This window comes from Cottoperca gobio, chromosome 18 (genome assembly GCF_900634415.1).
Source record: "Cottoperca gobio chromosome 18, fCotGob3.1, whole genome shotgun sequence".
NCBI classification, from domain to species: Eukaryota; Metazoa; Chordata; class Actinopteri; order Perciformes; family Bovichtidae; genus Cottoperca; species Cottoperca gobio.
The window spans coordinates 4,327,559-4,344,965 of record NC_041372.1 but is presented as its reverse complement, the minus strand read 5'-3'; the positions used below and the strand labels follow the sequence as shown (position 1 = coordinate 4,344,965).

Sequence of the window (17,407 nt, the reverse complement as noted above, 5' to 3'; positions counted from 1 at the left end):
AGCATATTTTATTGTTTCATTCTGCAGTTTTATTGTCAAGAAACGTCCCTTTGTTTAGATATCTTCTACTGCACAAGTAAAGTTATTATTATTATTATTATTATTATTATTATTATTATTATTACAAACAATAACGTAATGCTTAACCCTAATAGTCCGTAACCACAGCATAAATTATGATAGACGTATCTCTATAACAATTGTGCTAAATTAACAACCACCAAAAAACGATTTATTTTGCAAGGTTGCTTTTGTTATGTACTAGAAAGCTGGATTTTCTGCTGGGGACCTGAACGCAGCAGGAGAACACCAGCGTTGTTGAGAAGAGGAGAGGGGAGAGGAGGAGAGGGAGGCAGATCGAGGAGAAGCATGAAGAACACCCCCGGTATCTAAGCTAACAGACAGCATATCGTCCTCCCTCGCTCTTTAGGGGCCGACTGGAAGCGGAGGGAGGCAGCGGGGCTGAGGACAGTATGGAGGAGAAGAAGCAGTTTCTTTGTGGGGTGGTGGAAGGTAAGAGCGGCCGACTTCATAACTGATCTGTCAGATCGTGTGATTATTTTTTTCTTACCAAGGGGACACGATTTTGAACAGACCACCGTTTGACCTACATTTCAGCATTGTTTTGACACTGAAGGTGAAGGGGGCGCGGTAGTAGTAATATATGGATGTAAAGGTCTTTATGAGATAACGTGGTGGTGATCAGCCAGGCTTGAAGTGGAGATCAAAGAGCAGGCGGGGGAATGATTCAGTAATGTCTGGTTCCTAGACTGCAGCCTAAAGGAAAGGAAATACTCTGGATTAATGGCAAATGGAAATGAAGATTATGTGCATATGTGTATATTATATTGACAAAAATGGTGAAGGTGAAGATGATTGAGATGTTAATTATGATAATAATGATGAGTGGAGACTGTGTTGATTTTTGTTGGGATGACATTGCATTAGTGATGATGGCTGTGACTATTGTGGGGATGATAATGACAATGGAAGTAAACAATGAAGAAGAGGACAATTTGTAATAACATTAATGAAAATGACAAATCACAACTAATTGATATTGACATTGATAATTGCAAAAGAAGGTGGTAATTGTGACAGACCTGTCCTTCACCTCACAATCACACACACACACACACACACACACACACACACACACACACACACACACACACACACACACACACACACTCACACAATATGAAGAAATTAGGCTGCAAATATGTATCTGATTATATGCTGCAAGTATATACTTTGAAAATAAAACATGAATATTGTTTTCTGTGTAAAAATCTGAAGGAAGACAACAATAATAACAATCCAGAATCCTGAAAAGCGATAAGATGTGATAAACCAGATCTGTTCTCATCATCTGTCAGCGTCCTTTATGAATCTCTAAGTCATCAAAAGACTGAACAATTATAAAAGTATATCCAAGGCTAACATTTGTTCTTTAACATCTGCCTTGTCAAAACTCTTGTAAAGGCTTAGACACTTTTTTGTATTGCTAATTAAAGGTTTAATAAGTCACGAAATGTCAGCTAATAGTGAAACATGCAGATCAGAAGTTACCAGAGTATGGATGGGATGGTACACAACTAACCCGAACCCTCACAATAAGTTTATTGTGCTGAATTTCTATTATCGGGATAATCATGAATCGCTATCATGCAATAAAGATATTTGTTTCTTAACTAAATGTAAGATTAAGCTGATTCCAGTAGGTTTTACTTTCATTTGAAGAGGATATTATCGTGAATCGTTATTACTTTGTCCAGACTAACATTTTTCATATCATCCCTTGTCTATACCAGAGCTAAAGGTGGCATCTTTAAATGTTTGGTTTGTCCGACCATCATTCCACAAACCCCAAAATGTCCAATTCACTGATACCAGTGATAGAAAAAAGACAAAAGCAAAGATTTCTCAAGTTTGAGAAGGAAAAAACAGCAAATGTTTGTCATTTTTGTTCGTTAAACATTACTTGCAAAATGTTTCAATTCAATTGTTTCAGCACTGATCTGTTTGTCCACTGTAACAACTTACCAGCTCTATTATTCTCAGCTAAGATGGTTTCCCACAGCTCTATGGGATGTGTTTATTGTGCGAATTCTTAATGCAATAATATAAAAAGTCTGACACAGCACACACACACACACACACACACACACACACACACACGTATTCTTGGAGTCCCTCAAACCTTTGTTTCTCAGTCCCATGTGGCATCCAACAGAGTTCATAATGAGGTTTTCTGTCTTATTGGAGAGCACTCTGCAGGACGTGTACAGGAGAAAGCAGTCTGAAATGTTAGTGGATCAGATTTAAATCTCACTATGACCCAATTACTGTACACACATATGCACGTACACGTACACGTACACACACACACACACACACACACACACACACACACACACACACACACACACACACACATTGCAGACTTATTTAAAAGAACACAAAGGAGGGAGAGGGACACTGGAGATGCTCCCATTTCTAAAAATAGAAAATGTGATGGCGAGTGTAGCTGGAGATGAATTATGCCTCTGCCAAGCACAGAGAGGATGTGACCAAGCAGGCACTAAAGAGCTTGCATCGCTGTATGTGCTCAGACATTCAGGACTGAAGCTGATCAGCTGATCACTGTCCAGTTTGTGATTAGTTGCTACAAAGCTTGGAGCCACATAATATGATAAATGAATATAAAAAGTCTGGGAAATTAAAGGGACAGTTCACCCCAAAAATCCAAAATAAACAATCTAGATTGTTTTGGTCTGAGTGGCCAAGTGTTGGAGACGTCTTCCTTCTCTAAAATAAAATGGAACTAGATGGCGCTCGGCTTGTGGAGCTCAAAGTGCCAAATAAATGCATTTAAAAAACTCAACAGAAATGTCTCTTTCCATGAACTCATAGACGACAGCGCAAGATGTAAACATATTGACATCCTCCTGAGCCGTAAAGTTAGTTAACTGAGTAGAGGCATGCTTCCTTCTGCAGTCGATGTCTCCAACACTCGCTAACTCAAAGCAAAACAATCTTAATTGATAAATAACACTACAGGTAAGAGGAAAATATGTATTTTTGATACTGTCCCTTTAGAATTTTCAGCAAATATATACAGTGACATGTATGCACTTTATTTTCCTCTGCAGGTTTCTATGGGAGGCCTTGGACTATGGATCAGAGGAAGGTTCTCTTCCACTGGTAAGTCTGTCAGAACCAGCATGTACTGTACTGTATGCAAGCAAGAGACCTTGTTAACCTGGTCAGAGGGTGTGTGTGTGTGTGTGGTTGTTCTTCACATGAACAGTGTGAGCTCAGGTGCTACTGACCTGACGCATGTGGGCTAAATCCAGTTGCACGCTTCTATATCAGTGCCAGGCAGACCTGAGAGAAAAGCACTGATGCAGAGTGACTCCATAGCAAAGGGCAGGCTCATCCTCAGTCCTGAGGCTCATGGATGACAGGAGGTAGAGAGGGAGGGGGCAGACTCTGCATTTTGTTATGGTGGAAGGAGGATCAAAGACGGGGTGCAGATCATTTGGTTTCATAGATATTATTTCAGCCATGTTAGCAGTGTGGCTGTAGGGATGACAATGTGTGTCTGACGGTCAGTCACCACTTTGATTCAGACTGGATGGATCGCCATGAAGCTTTGTACAGACATTCATGGTTTCCAGACGATGAATCCTAATGTTTGTGATCCCCTGATTTTCCATGTAGTGGCGACTTGGTTAACTATGTTTTCTATAATCGTGGTATATTTTAAGACATTCATGTTCCCCTCAGGATGAATTGTATTCACGTTCCTTCATCTAGTGCCATCATCAGGTCTAAAAGTCTATATCTATATTTTCTATTTCTAGGTCAACATTTCTATAAAGTAGACCTAAAGCCTCAGCTGTAGCTACAGACTTTCCATGTTCAGTATCTTCAGCATCTAAGTTTGTCCATTTAATGGCACAGATATTCACTGTTTAAAACTTACCCATTGACTGGTGGAAACAAACTCTGGCATACTCCGCTGCCTTGTAAAGAAGAATGAATGAATGGTAAGAAAAATTGTTGTTTACCACATTGTCATAAACTAGAATCATGCCCTTGGCTCTTTATTTAGCCACAACGTCTTTTTTCCATGCAGAGACCTTCACAGCCAACCGAACAAGATAAAATCAACATCCAAAATAATCAAATGTTCTATACAGTATGACTGTTTTAAGAGCCTTGACTAAACTAAACCATGGCCGCTCCTTGATGACACAACAGTTTCATTAACTCACAAAGACTCAGTATGAATCAGCTTGCAGTGATTCCTTAGACAGTAAACTACTGTAGAAAACACAAAGTCAAAGTGCCATGTAAGGCATCGTGCTGCTGCTTGTAGGGTTTCGAAGTGAGTCTATGCACACGTGTGCGGTGGCAACGCTGCGGTGTACGCATGATGAGTGCAAAGCTCCCGTGAACATCTTATGGCCCCAATAAATGTGTCGCCCGCAGGTTGGATGAACGCTTTGGTTCAGGCTGGCCGACACACATAGAGACGTCTTCATGTAAAGGGCGGCGATCTTTTTTGGCCGCTCCGGGCACCTGTACCGTAACGGTACGGATAAACGTGCAACGTGTTAAACACACACACACACAAGCACACACATCCTCATTTCTATCAGCAGTACGGGAGAGTTGTGCTTTTTTGTGAAAGAAAGCATACAGAGACGCTCTATAGTGGCCGATAGCAGACGCGCTGTTTTGTTTTGCACGCACTCTTTCCATGTACATATATTACCCCTGTGTATACTTTGTTAGTAGGGAACCAATTCATTGTTGATGCCAAACTGATCTTACATGCGAGTGAAGCAAATCCCTGTTGGGAACTGTGACACAGTTTTGTAGTGACAGCCGAATAAATCCCCGGAGATAAGTTGTTCCCTGTGCTTTCATCTGCTCTCAGATATGCTGACCAAATCATTATGGCACACTGTTTTCTTCCTATTTCATGTTATGATAAACTGTTTAATATATAATATTTGATAAATATATATTCTATAACGAAGTGACTATAATGTGCCTTAACTTCTATTGTTTTTCAGCTGATACATGCTTTACTGTGAGGATGAATTTGAATTCCAAAATTCAGCAGCGTGTGGGCTCCAGTTTTATTTATAGGTCTTTTTAGACTCAAGTGTGGGGTGCAGGCACAATTCATACAGTGAGTGTTGCATAAGTTTGGCAGATTAGGGCTGTGAATGTGTGTACAGTATGAAAGTGTGTGTATTGTGTGTTTGAGGGAGGTAGGTTGCAGCTTTGTGGAGGCGACTTACATACCATCTGTCCAGGAAATCATGCAGGGAGAGAGTGAGAACATAGTCCACCCACAAATGACAAGGGCGATAAGAGCTGGTCCATGTCCAGAGGGAGGGAGGGAGAGAGAGAGAGAGAGAGTGAGAGGGAGAGAGAGACAGAGACAGAGACAGAGACAGAGACAGAGACAGAGAAAGAGTGAGTGAGTGAGTGAGTGAGTGAGTGAGTGAGTGAGTGAGTGAGAGAGAGAGAGAGAGAGAGAGAGAGAGAGAGAGAGAGAGAGAGAGAGAGAGAGAGAGAGAGAGAGAGGGAGAGACAGAGACACAGAGACACACAGAGAGAGAGAGAGAGAGGGAGAGAGAGAGAGAGAGGGAGAGAGACAGAGAGAGAGAGAGAGAGGGAGAGACAGAGACACAGAGAGAGAGAGAGAGAGAGAGAGAGAGAGAGACAGAGACACAGAGAGAGAGAGAGAGAGAGAGAGAGAGAGAGAGAGAGAGAGGGAGAGACAGAGACAACAGAGACACACACAGAGAGAGATAGATAGAGATAGAGAGAGAGAGAGAGAGAGACAGAGAGAGAGACAGAGACAGAGACACAGAGAGAGAGAGAGAGAGATAGAGAGAGAGAGAGAGAGAGAGAGAGAGGGAGAGACAGAGACAACACAGAGAGAGGGAGAGAGAGAGACAGAGAGACAGAGAGAGAGAGGAGAGAGAGAGAGAGAGAGAGAGAGAGAGAGAGAGAGGGAGAGACAGAGACACACAGAGAGGAGGGAGAGAGAGAGACAGAGAGACAGAGAGAGAGAGAGAGAGAGAGGAGAGAAAGAGAGAGAGAGAGGAGAGACAGAGAGAGAGAGACACAGAGAGCGGGAGAGAGACAGAGAGAGACAGAGACAGAGAGAGAGAGAGAGGGAGAGACAGAGAGAGAGAGACAGAGAGAGAGAGCGAGACAGAGACAGAGACACACAGAGAGAGACAGAGACAGAGACAGAGACACACAGAGAGAGACAGAGACAGAGACAGAGACACACAGAGAGAGACAGAGACAGAGACAGAGACACACAGAGAGAGACAGAGACAGAGACACACAGAGAGAGACAGAGAGACAGAGACACACAGAGAGAGACAGAGACAGAGACACACAGAGAGAGACAGAGACAGAGACACACAGAGAGAGACAGAGACAGAGACACACAGAGAGAGACAGAGAGACAGAGACACACAGAGAGAGACAGAGACAGAGACAGAGACACACAGAGAGAGACAGAGACAGAGACAGAGACACACAGAGAGAGACAGAGACAGAGACAGAGACAGAGACACAGAGAGAGACACACAGAGAGACACAGAGACACACAGAGAGACACACAGAGAGACACACAGAGAGACAGAGACACAGAGAGAGACAGAGACACACAGAGAGACACACAGAGACACAGAGAGAGACACACAGAGAGACACAGAGAGAGACACAGAGAGAGACAGAGACACACAGAGAGACACACAGAGAGACACAGAGAGAGACACACAGAGAGACACAGAGAGAGACACAGAGAGAGACAGAGACACACAGAGAGACACACAGAGAGACACAGAGAGAGACAGAGACAGAGACAGAGACACAGAGAGAGACAGAGACACACAGAGAGACACAGAGAGAGACACAGAGAGAGACACACAGAGAGACACAGAGAGAGACAGAGACACACAGAGAGACAGAGAGACAGAGATCCATGTTTGTGTGTGTGATGCAGCTATTGTTTCACTTCTAGTACTATAGTACTCTATTTATAATTCAGGAGATCATTTCCTGGCAGCTGTGTGGCCACACGATCGAAACAGAGGATCTACTGTCTTCTGTCCTCGTCTCTTCCTCTCCAGGGATCCTACAGTACATGACAAAGCTCATCTTTATCTGCTAAGGAGACTCAGGTCTTTTGGAGTGCAGGCTCCTTAAGACCTTCTTTGACTCTGTGGTGGCATCAGCTATTCTCTATGGAGTGGTCTGCTGGGGCAGCAGCATCTCTGCTGACAGGAAGAGACTGGACAGACTGGTTAAGAAGGTCAGCTCTGTCCTGGGGAGCCCGCTGGACACTGTGGAGGTGGTGGGAGACAGGAGAATGACGGCCAAGCTGTCCTCTCTATTGGACAACATGTCCCCCCCGCCCCCCTCCAGGACACTTTGTCCTGCACTGTGCAGCTCCTTCAGCGACAGGCTGCTTCACCCGCGGTGTCTCATGGAGAGATACCGTAGGTCCTTTCTCCCTGCAGCGGTCAGACTGTACCATCACCACGGCCCCCGGTAGACCACCACACCAACAACACACTGTTCCACCACTGTTGTGCAATTATCACTGCCATGTGCAATACTCACTTTCACAACTTTGTATCAACCACTTTGTACTTATATTATTTTTATTCTATTTAACTATTGTTCACTCGCCACTTTACTTTCTTGTTCTTTTGCTGTAACAAGGTACATTTCCCCGTCGTGGGAATAATAAAGGATTTCTGATTCTGATGAAATCTTTGGCTTCAAACTGTGTGAAAGATGGATAAAATGTTTATAACAGCTGCATATATAAATTGATTAGATTTATTTTAAAGCATTAGAAAAGTGGAAATTGCTTGATAATGCTTAATAAATTCTTCCTCTTAATTTTTGTCTTTTCCCCCGTGTTGCAGATTTACAGATTTAGCAAGGAGGTGACTTAAGCCTGCCCTTCAGTAACATGTTCCCTCCCCATGCCTCCTCTGCCCGTGTCTTTCTGTGCCAGGATGCAAAGTTGGGGGTTGAACACCTACCTGTACGGCCCAAAAGATGACCTGAAACACAGACTATTGTGGAGAGAAGTCTACTCTCATGAAGAGGAGGGTAAGAACATCCAATTCATTCATCTCGATCCATCTATGTGTCAGACCTGACTGCAGACTAGAGCCGAACATGTTTCAGACCTCAGGGCTCAAAATAACTCATTGGAATTAATAAATATTTTCCTTCAAAGGTTTGTGGAAATGTTCAATGTATGACTATGACCACGTGAAATTAGAAGTTATTTCCCTGTACAGTTTTTATTTACATTCACTCTGCAAACAGGTTTTTCTTTCACTTTACTAGTACATTTATTATCATTAACATTCTGAAGGCATCAACCGTTTTTATGTTGCCCATTATTTCTTTATAGTACTTTGTAAGACTGTGGTCATAGTGAGATCAGAGACATTCAAATGTGGCATGAAGGGTCAGGTGATGTTTAGCATTCTCACACAGTGTCTCATTTTGTCTTACTTTAAATTCAAATGAACTCTCCTCTTTCCCTCTCCTGCTCTCAGGTCAGCTGCCGTATTCTCATTAAGGAGGCCCGGTCCAGAGGCCTGAAGTTTGTTTACGCCCTCTCTCCTGGTCAGGACATCGTCTTCTCTTCTTCCTGTGACCTGACACTACTGAAACGCAAACTAAGACAGGTATGTAATGTGATATTATAAGATAATGAACACTACACAGGAATATAACTTGTATCATGTTTCTTTCTCTCTCTCTAGGTATCAGACCTGGGCTGCCAGGCATTTGCTATTCTGTTCGATGACATCGATCACTCCATGTGTCAGGCTGACAGCGAGGCCTTTTCTTCATTCGCTCATGCTCAAGTCACTGTAACCAATGAGATGTATCGGTTCTTGGAGGAACCGCCCGTCTTTCTATTCTGCCCTACAGGTAGCAGCGCTGAACTGAAGTTGAATGTTTGTGGGCTACAGAAACGTATCAAATCTAAAATATACCTCCGTTCCTCTCCCTGTAGAGTACTGCGGCTCTCTGTGTTCTCCCAGCGTATCAAAGTCTCCCTACCTGCAGACTGTCGGAGAGGACCTGCTGCCTAACATAACAGTGATATGGACGGGTGAGACACTTACACATGTTAGCATGAACATGAAATCTATAATTGATTAACTAATTGTATGAACAAATGATGAATTCTAATTTGAACAAATGAAGAGCTCAACGTCAGCAACATGAGCCCTCATGTCCAAACCAACAATTACATTTCTATAGAGGGCACTTTGCAGCCGGATTATCAATTATAAATCTACAACCACCTTCCTTAGTGTAGCCTCACTAGAGTTAACCAGAAAAGAGGAACAAATACAAAGTCTTTGGACAACACGGCACACACACGAGTTTCAAACATGTCGAGGTGTATGAGGCTCTGCAGTCTGCAGGAGATTCTTGTTGGGATTGTTGTGCATCTTCTACGTGTGAACCTTTTCCCTTCACTCTCGGCCCACAGGCAGTAAGGTCATCTCCAGGAAACTGTCTGTAGACTGCCTGGCTGAGGTAGAGTCTGTCCTCCAGCGCCCTCCGCTCATCTGGGACAACCTGCACGCTAATGACTACGACTCCAGACGTCTCTTCCTGGGGCCTTTCAAGGGCAGAGAGCCTCAGCTGAGGAGCCACCTGAGAGGCCTGTTACTCAACCCCAACTGCGAGTTTGAAGCCAACTACATCCCTCTTCATTCGCTGGGCAGCTGGTACACAGCTGGAAAAGAGGAGAGGAAAGGTCAGTGGAGGGGGGATCGGGAGAAACGTGAAAGGATTGTTGGAAGGAAGGAGGAAATACTGTAGCAGTGCTGAGACAGGAGACATCCCAAGTTAATGAAGTAATATAGGCTCTGCCAGACCAGAGCCATGTGAGATTAGTCCCATTGCTGCCTTTAGAAATGTCTAATAAGCAAGTGTTGCTTGGCAACTAACACAATTTTGTCTGACATTACTTAACAAATAAATTATCTCGTAGGAATTAAAGCTCCAGCTGTTGTCAGCTGTAGTTACAAAGAATGAAAACATTTACTCCTGCAGTGGATCTATTTACAGCAATGATTAAGAGATCATAGTGCATATGTTCCTTACCGTATACTGTAAAACTTTGTGTCAGAACTTGGAGCTGTAAGAACTCGTGCATCACCTTAATTTGACGTTTTATTCTCATTTAATACATTTACTGCGACAGTGAAATACACGAGAATACCGCCAGAGAAAGAAAGAGGAAACAAGTGAGTTGGATGGAAAAATATAAGAGATATAAATGACTGTAGCGTGCCATTTGTTCTGAAGACGAGCGGGGAAAGGTGGTGATGGAGGAATAATTGTGCGGGGTGACGCAGGATGAATTGAGAAGAGAGGAAAGTCTCTCTGTGGAGGAGAAACAAGGCGGGTGGCTGCAGGCGAAATAGGCTTCAAGGGAGGGGATGAGACAAGAGATGAAGGGCCGGCGGAGGCCTGTGTTATGGGCGGAAATAGAAGAGGAATTTTAATGATTGCATGAGAGGGAGGGGGGCGGGGGCGGGGGGGGGGGGGGGGGGGGGGGGGGGGGGGGGGGTTTGGATTTAGGATCAGAGTTTAGATGTAATTGTGTTTTTATGTCTTCATTCCCACAGATCATTTTCCAAATAGAGACATGATGTAATATTGCAGTACAGTTGGGCATGTTGGCAACATTAGTCCTGTAAAAATATATTTTCTCAGTTCAGTATATCGGACAGCAGCTTCAACAGACCAGCAAACACACGATAAGTCGAGCTCTGAGAAAGTGCATCTTCTTTTCTAGTCATGCATAAATGTTACATTTAAAGGGGAAGTATATGTGCTGTTTGTGGGGAGGTTTGTCCACTAAAACATGTCCAACTGGAATGAAATGAACATCACAGACTGAATGTGCAAAGGAATTTAAGAGTGGGTTTCTTTACTGTGTGAATAAGAGTTACCAAGTATCCTCACATATAAATGTTTGTGCTCTAGATGAGGAGTGTGAATACTGTCCTGATAGAGCTCTGTCTGCTGCTCTACATGATTGGATGGAGGAACTCAACCAACCACTACAAGCAGGTAGAACACTGTGATTTGTGCTGTGCCTGTTTATATAGACGTGTGTTGACATTTGACTGGATTCAAACAATTTGGTGTAGTCCGTTTCCTCTTGGATGTATAGTATTCTCTAAAATGAATAGCTAGGACGGGGGGGGGTATTACATACCAAAGAATCCTTCATTGGGTGGCTCGTTAGTCGCTGTTGAACAAAACAAACCGCTTCCATCCACTCTGATAGGAATAAACAAATCGTCTACGAAACATAAGCTTTGTTGTCTTGATGATTACAGGTCGGCAGAGCACGCGAGCAGACCAGCGTTCCTCTGCTTCAACAACTCGCTGCAAAACCCCCGACAGATCCGACTGCTCTTCCACCTTCAGAGGAACCTCTGTCGTGGACAAGCTCCCCGTTTTCCCCCTGAACTCCAGCTCACCTCCATCATCACCCACTAAGGCCAAGGGGGAGACGGAGACAGAGAAGAAGAGAGTAAACCAGTCTACTCAACCCAACCACCAACCTCAAGCACCCAGGCCTGGCGCACCCTCTGGCGGTGGCAGGGGGCAGAAGGCCCAGGGCTGGGCGCTTTGTGGTGGGAAGGGCCTGCTAAGTGAGTCCCAGGTGCGGCTGCTGGTTGGTCTTTATTATCTGCCCCACGAGTATGGTCCGTCCGCCCAGAAACTGCTGCAGGACCTGAGCTGGCTGAAAGCAAACTGCCACCTGGTCAGCTCTAACAGTAAGAAGACGCCGCCTCAGAAGGTCAGTGTGTGTTTTGTGTAGATTTCTTGTTGGTGAAATTTGATTTGTGGAGTGCATGATTCATCTTTGTACTTGTATTTGTGTCTTCAGATCGATGAGTGGCGTGGCCGGTCCTCCAGGGTCCTGTCCCTGTGTGAAGACATAGCGCAGCTCCACTGCAGCGTGGTGGGAGGGGCCAACAGGGCCGTGCTCTATGACCTTTACCCTTACGTGTGGGACCTGAGGAACACGGCTCTGGTGGCTAAAGCATTCATATGCTGGCTGGGTGAGTATCAAGAGAAGCACAGATCTTCACATATTATCTATATTTTTACATATTTATTGTAATGCATATTTTACGCACTTATTTCTATTTGTTATACTACTATACCATACTATGCTTGTGTAAAATCTAACCCCACCCACTCCCCTATGTCACTCAGATGGACGAGTGTTGAGTGACAGCTCCACTCTGGGCACCTGGAAGAACTGCTTCCACTGTGAGTAGGCATGATGACCTTTCCATCTCTGCCTGGAATAACTAACTACAAGCTGCACAAATCATTCTTATCTAAAGTAAATCCGGTCTGAAAGTTTTCAACTTTTAACCTCTCATCCAATCATTATTTCTCAGCACTCAGCAGATAATGGTGCAGCGATGAATGAAGCATGCTTCAAATATTTATGGCATGAGCATAAAAACTGAAAAAGTTCATTTCAGCCTCTTGAGGAGCTGTGATGCTGTAAAACGCTGAACTTTAATGCTGGCATGAATATTTAAAGCTGATTTAACTGTGCCGTCTCTCTCTCTCTGCACGGGCTTTTCATTGGCCCTCATCACATGATGTCGCCTGACGGACATTTGCTTCTTGGCTGTGGTAGGGTGCGGGAAGACCACAGGGGCAGACCTACTGGGAGTGGAATCAGAACCATGGGTGTTCAAAGGGGGCGTGTCCGGGGAGGTGCAGGTATGGTGTGTTTGTATTACGTGGCTTTTTCAATCGATTAATCCTCATGCTTTTATATTGTGCATGCTTGTATTCTTAAATGATTAATAATGTGTCAACTGCCTAACGTCTGTGTTTTTGATTTTGTGTGTGTGTGTGCGTGTAGATGCTTCTCCCAATAGGCAGCAGCAGTGAACTCTTCACTCATCCGCCTCCTCTCTTCCCTACCTCGCGTCTCTATAACATCCGGCCCTATCACGGCAAAGACAAGGTAAGAGAAGTCTCACACACAATGCCAGGATAATTCATGGATTAGTATGGAAGTCAACGAGGTGCATTCAAGACAGGCAATATGTTGTACATTTGTACAGTTACAATCACTGCATCAACTGCAAACCTTGAGCATCGCTGCTGTGGAAACCATATTATGTAGCCCTTGGTAACGAAGCAGGAAGGAAGAAGATTTTAGGTCATGCATGCTTCTCTGACTTAGTGACGGAAAGTCATGGAAGATTTATGGGATTTCTGCCAGTGCCAGAGTAGGATCCGTATATGGAGAAACCTTCAAAATGACACAGATTATTTAGTCACCTGTAGAATTTTGGTTCAACATTTACACTGTTGTAGGGAAACATACGGCATAATAGGCCGGGACATGAAACCACATTCATCTCTCAAAACGATATAAAAAAAAAATATGTTTTTCATTTTGTGTGTGTGTAGTTGGAGTTGTATCGGATGGTGCGCCAACTCCACCTGAGGACTCAGGGTGGCCAAGAGTCCAGTCTTCACCCAGATGTCATAGGAGACAGGTGCGTTTCAGAGAGAGAAGGAAAGAGGAGAGTAATCTTCTGCATCGCAAAACACATCCACAATGGATATTTATCGTTTTTAATGACTATACTCACATATTCTTTCTGTCTCTTCACATTTCCATAGATGTCTCGGACCTTGCCTGGTGTTGTGCCCGGAGTACTGTTTCATCCTGGAGGATGAACTGGGTGTGTGTGGCTGTGTGTTGGGCATCTTGGATGTTCGCTTGTTTGGCAAGCGGTGCCAGGCCAGCTGGATGCCTGCCATGAGGGACAAATACCCAACTAAAGGGGGCAACATACACCCAAACACACAGGTGAATGCGAGGAGTAGAAGAAAGTCATTAAACATCCTTTTCTTTCTTCTTTTTTTAATCGTAACTAATCATTCTGAAAGATACATGAGTGTTACACACACACACACACACAACACACAGGTGAAATTATGCACACAAATGTTTAGACAAACCTGCAGTTACACCATCTGGAGCCCTCTGTGGCCAACTAATAACCCAATGGGGGTGGAACACGCAGGTAAACGAAGCAAACCAACAAAGACAACATTGTGAATATAGGGCACTTACATTATCACAGCATCCTTGTTGAACGAGGCGATAACAGACTTAGGAACAGCGTCACTGTTGCTCATTGTGACAAACAGTTTAGAGATTTTAGGCAAAGAGACAAACAGAGCCTGTGATGAGTCAGCCCGACACCTGTGGAGGACTCATCTGCCCACTCTGTGCGTCACGGTGCACACCGACAGTCCCACTTCAGATGACTATCACTCACACTGCAGCCATAGGTGTTTGAAGGTAGAAGCATTTGCACGGTGTCTGTTCCTGCTTTTGAGATAGATAACAAATAGCTTGCACACTGCAGGGCTCCAATGTCCACTTATTTATTGCACCTAAAAAAGAGCTGACTCTGCCTTAATATGATTGATTGTGTGCCCGACTCGAATATAAAGAAAGTAAATCAGAGTGCCCAACCCTTACGGGATTACAAGACAAAAATACAGTCGCAGTGGTCAAATATTTCATTCCATTACAAAAGCACAAGTCTAAAACTAAAATACTGTGTCTTTTCTCCCAAGCTTTGCAAATAAAATCTGCTACAAAAAAAGGTTTCCTTCCTGAAGCAAGTTTTTCATACTGATCGAGTCAAAACAAATCAACATAAATGGAGGATATTTTACTACAAAGAGCATTTCTTACGTCCAGTTATACAGGACAGTCAAACAAAAAGGGAACACAGCAAGTCTGGAGTGGCATTATACTAGTTATTCTTTATGAGACAATACGTTTGTAACAGACAATCTTTCTCTCTGAATCAGAAACATTTTGCTCTAAATCTCCTAAATATCAAAGTGTGAATGACAAATGAATGATTTCAGCTCCTTAGCACAGGGACAGCCAAGCAAATGTCCCAATTAAATATATTTTTAGTGATAATATATGATTTATGACTTAAACATTTCTATTCCAGGATAAACTACTTACCAGGAAGTTCATTAGACTAATCACAGAGGTCTATGTCTACAAAATAAGAGCTGCAGAGTTGATACTTTAAGTGTATGCACAAAATATATTTGGTGACATTTAATTGAGATGATTATTAGTCTTTATACTGTCTGTTTATATATAAATGTTGCTGTTAAGATGCTGGATAACTTGAAAGTCTAATGACTTTTTATAAGTTGCAGTCAGTCAAATATGGCTCATCAGCAGCACCTTGTGGCAGCTGTTGGAAACTACAACAACAGAAATATTAATTTTATCTGACAAGAAAAATGACTAACATTGACTAAGGCAAGATGAACTTCCAACACATTGTGAGGATTGTGTCCCTGCTTTCCTCTGTGCAGGACTTGATCCAGCTGATGGAGGAGGACCAGGGGGAGTACCCAGAATCTCTCCTCTATCACTTCCCCTCTCAGCTGCGGCTGGACGCGCTGCCTGAGCTGGTGGACGTCAGCGTCAGCCGCACTCTGCTCACCGCCCTGCTCACTGCACTCAAGGCCAACGGTAAGGACAGGGTGTCGAGTCATTGTGTGTGTGTGTGTGTGTGTGTGTGTGTGTGTGTGTGTGTGTGTGTGTGTGTGCTTTAAATTCAGGAAATGCAGCATTAACCATCACTTCTGACAAAATGAAGGAAATGAACAAATTTGATCACAATTGCTAGTTGACTAGTACAATATCTTATTTGCAGGATGCTAAATAATTGTTAGAGGTAAAATATGTGTCAAAATAACATTCTGAATTAAAGAGGCAATAGATAACATTTTTTGCTTTAATTTAGAATTATGAAGTAAAAGCTGACTAATGGCATCATCGGTGTTCCCTGTGCAATTCTGTCTGCCACGGGGTCACCGTCTCCCTTTCAAAAAGCCAGAGAAATAGACGAGGCATCATTGTCTACAAGAGCATTTCGCACACAGGCAACGCAAAAGAATAGCTGCCTTCATGCATCTGTCCATGTCTTTTGTGTGTGTGTGTGTGTGTGTGTGTGTAGGTTCTCAGGGTGTGTTCTGCGAGGTGCAGCCGACTGACCGTCAGAGGCTGGAGTTCCTGACAAAACTGGGCTTCCTGGAGATCCTCAGAGGAGAAGCGAGGAGCAGAGAGGGAGTGGTGCTGGGGAGGCTGCTCTGAACAGAAACCAACACTCACACGGTTACACACACATACACACCTGCACACATACAGGCAATTACACACAGAACAAAGTGACAACACAGTATGTTCAGTACAGCGTAGAGACGGCTCAGCTCTTCAAACAAGCAGGATGTGCATATTTCCTTTATTAAAAAGGAACAATCTGGGATTCCTTTGAGCCTGTGTGGCAGCAGTAATGGGGATGAATGGAGATTTCTGAAGGATTTACAAAATATAAAATAAACCTTCAGCAGAGCTGTGCTAATCTTTCTTGGATTCCACCCCTGGCTACGGATTACAAGATTTAATGAAGTTAGAAGGAAGTCCACGACAGGATAGTTTGAGAACACTGGGAGCAGAGCAGGAGATCAGCAGCTACAACCTCCTCTGAGGGCATGTCTTTGGCTCGGTTTATCAGTCTGTTTCTTCGGTCTGTCTTTCAGCAGGATAAGGGAAAAACTACAGGCCCGATATTCATATAAATTGGTGGCAGGGTGCACCGTGTGCAGAGGGAAAACCCATTAAATGTTGGAGCATGGAGTCTCAGAATAATTGGAAAAATTAGCTTCTGACTGGGAAAATCCCTGTGAACGCCCCTCAAGTAGGAACATCTCAGAAACAGCTATAAATGTGTCAAACATCAAACCCACTCTTTGTAGCTTCATATTTACCAGACAGACATGAGAGTGGTATTCATCTTCTGATCTAACTTTTGCAAGACTATTCCTTTAAGATGTCCTGTACACAACCACAGCTGAGCTGCCACGGTCGATCTTGTGCTCTGCTCCCTCTGCTTCGTTCATAAGCGATACTCTTTTCCTTAAAAGTCAGGATGTTGTTTTCTAGCTGCTAGTTGGTTAAATAGAGTCCGCTAACAGCGGAGTGAACGCAGGCACAGCATCGACGTTTACACTGGATTAGTTTAGATGAATGTTTACATGCATGAAGAACAACACATTGTGTGGCTGTCCACAAAGTAGGATTACATGTATAGTGACATCGACACAACAGGCATTTATCATTTAAATGGAATGCTCTAACATGGCGACATTAATGAAGATTTATTTATTGAGCTTTTTCAGCCATTATAGCTTTAAA

The 17,407-nt window shown here is 43.5% G+C and overlaps 1 protein-coding gene across 1 annotated transcript; it reads left to right on the top strand.

Moving 5' to 3' along the window:
• The first annotated feature begins 336 nt into the window (after nt 1–336).
• LOC115023625 (protein O-GlcNAcase) lies at nt 337–16,933 on the top strand. The gene is made up of 17 exons (XM_029454791.1): nt 337–513; nt 3,156–3,207; nt 8,075–8,172; nt 8,631–8,762; nt 8,841–9,012; nt 9,098–9,196; nt 9,584–9,853; nt 11,092–11,178; nt 11,451–11,917; nt 12,008–12,182; nt 12,340–12,396; nt 12,779–12,864; nt 13,010–13,114; nt 13,567–13,655; nt 13,783–13,972; nt 15,523–15,682; nt 16,170–16,933. The coding sequence occupies exons 3-17, from the start codon at nt 8,161–8,163 to the stop codon at nt 16,304–16,306; spliced, it is 2,238 nt and encodes a 745-aa protein (XP_029310651.1). The 5' UTR covers nt 337–513; nt 3,156–3,207; nt 8,075–8,160; the 3' UTR covers nt 16,307–16,933.
• The last annotated feature ends 474 nt before the right edge of the window (nt 16,934–17,407 follow it).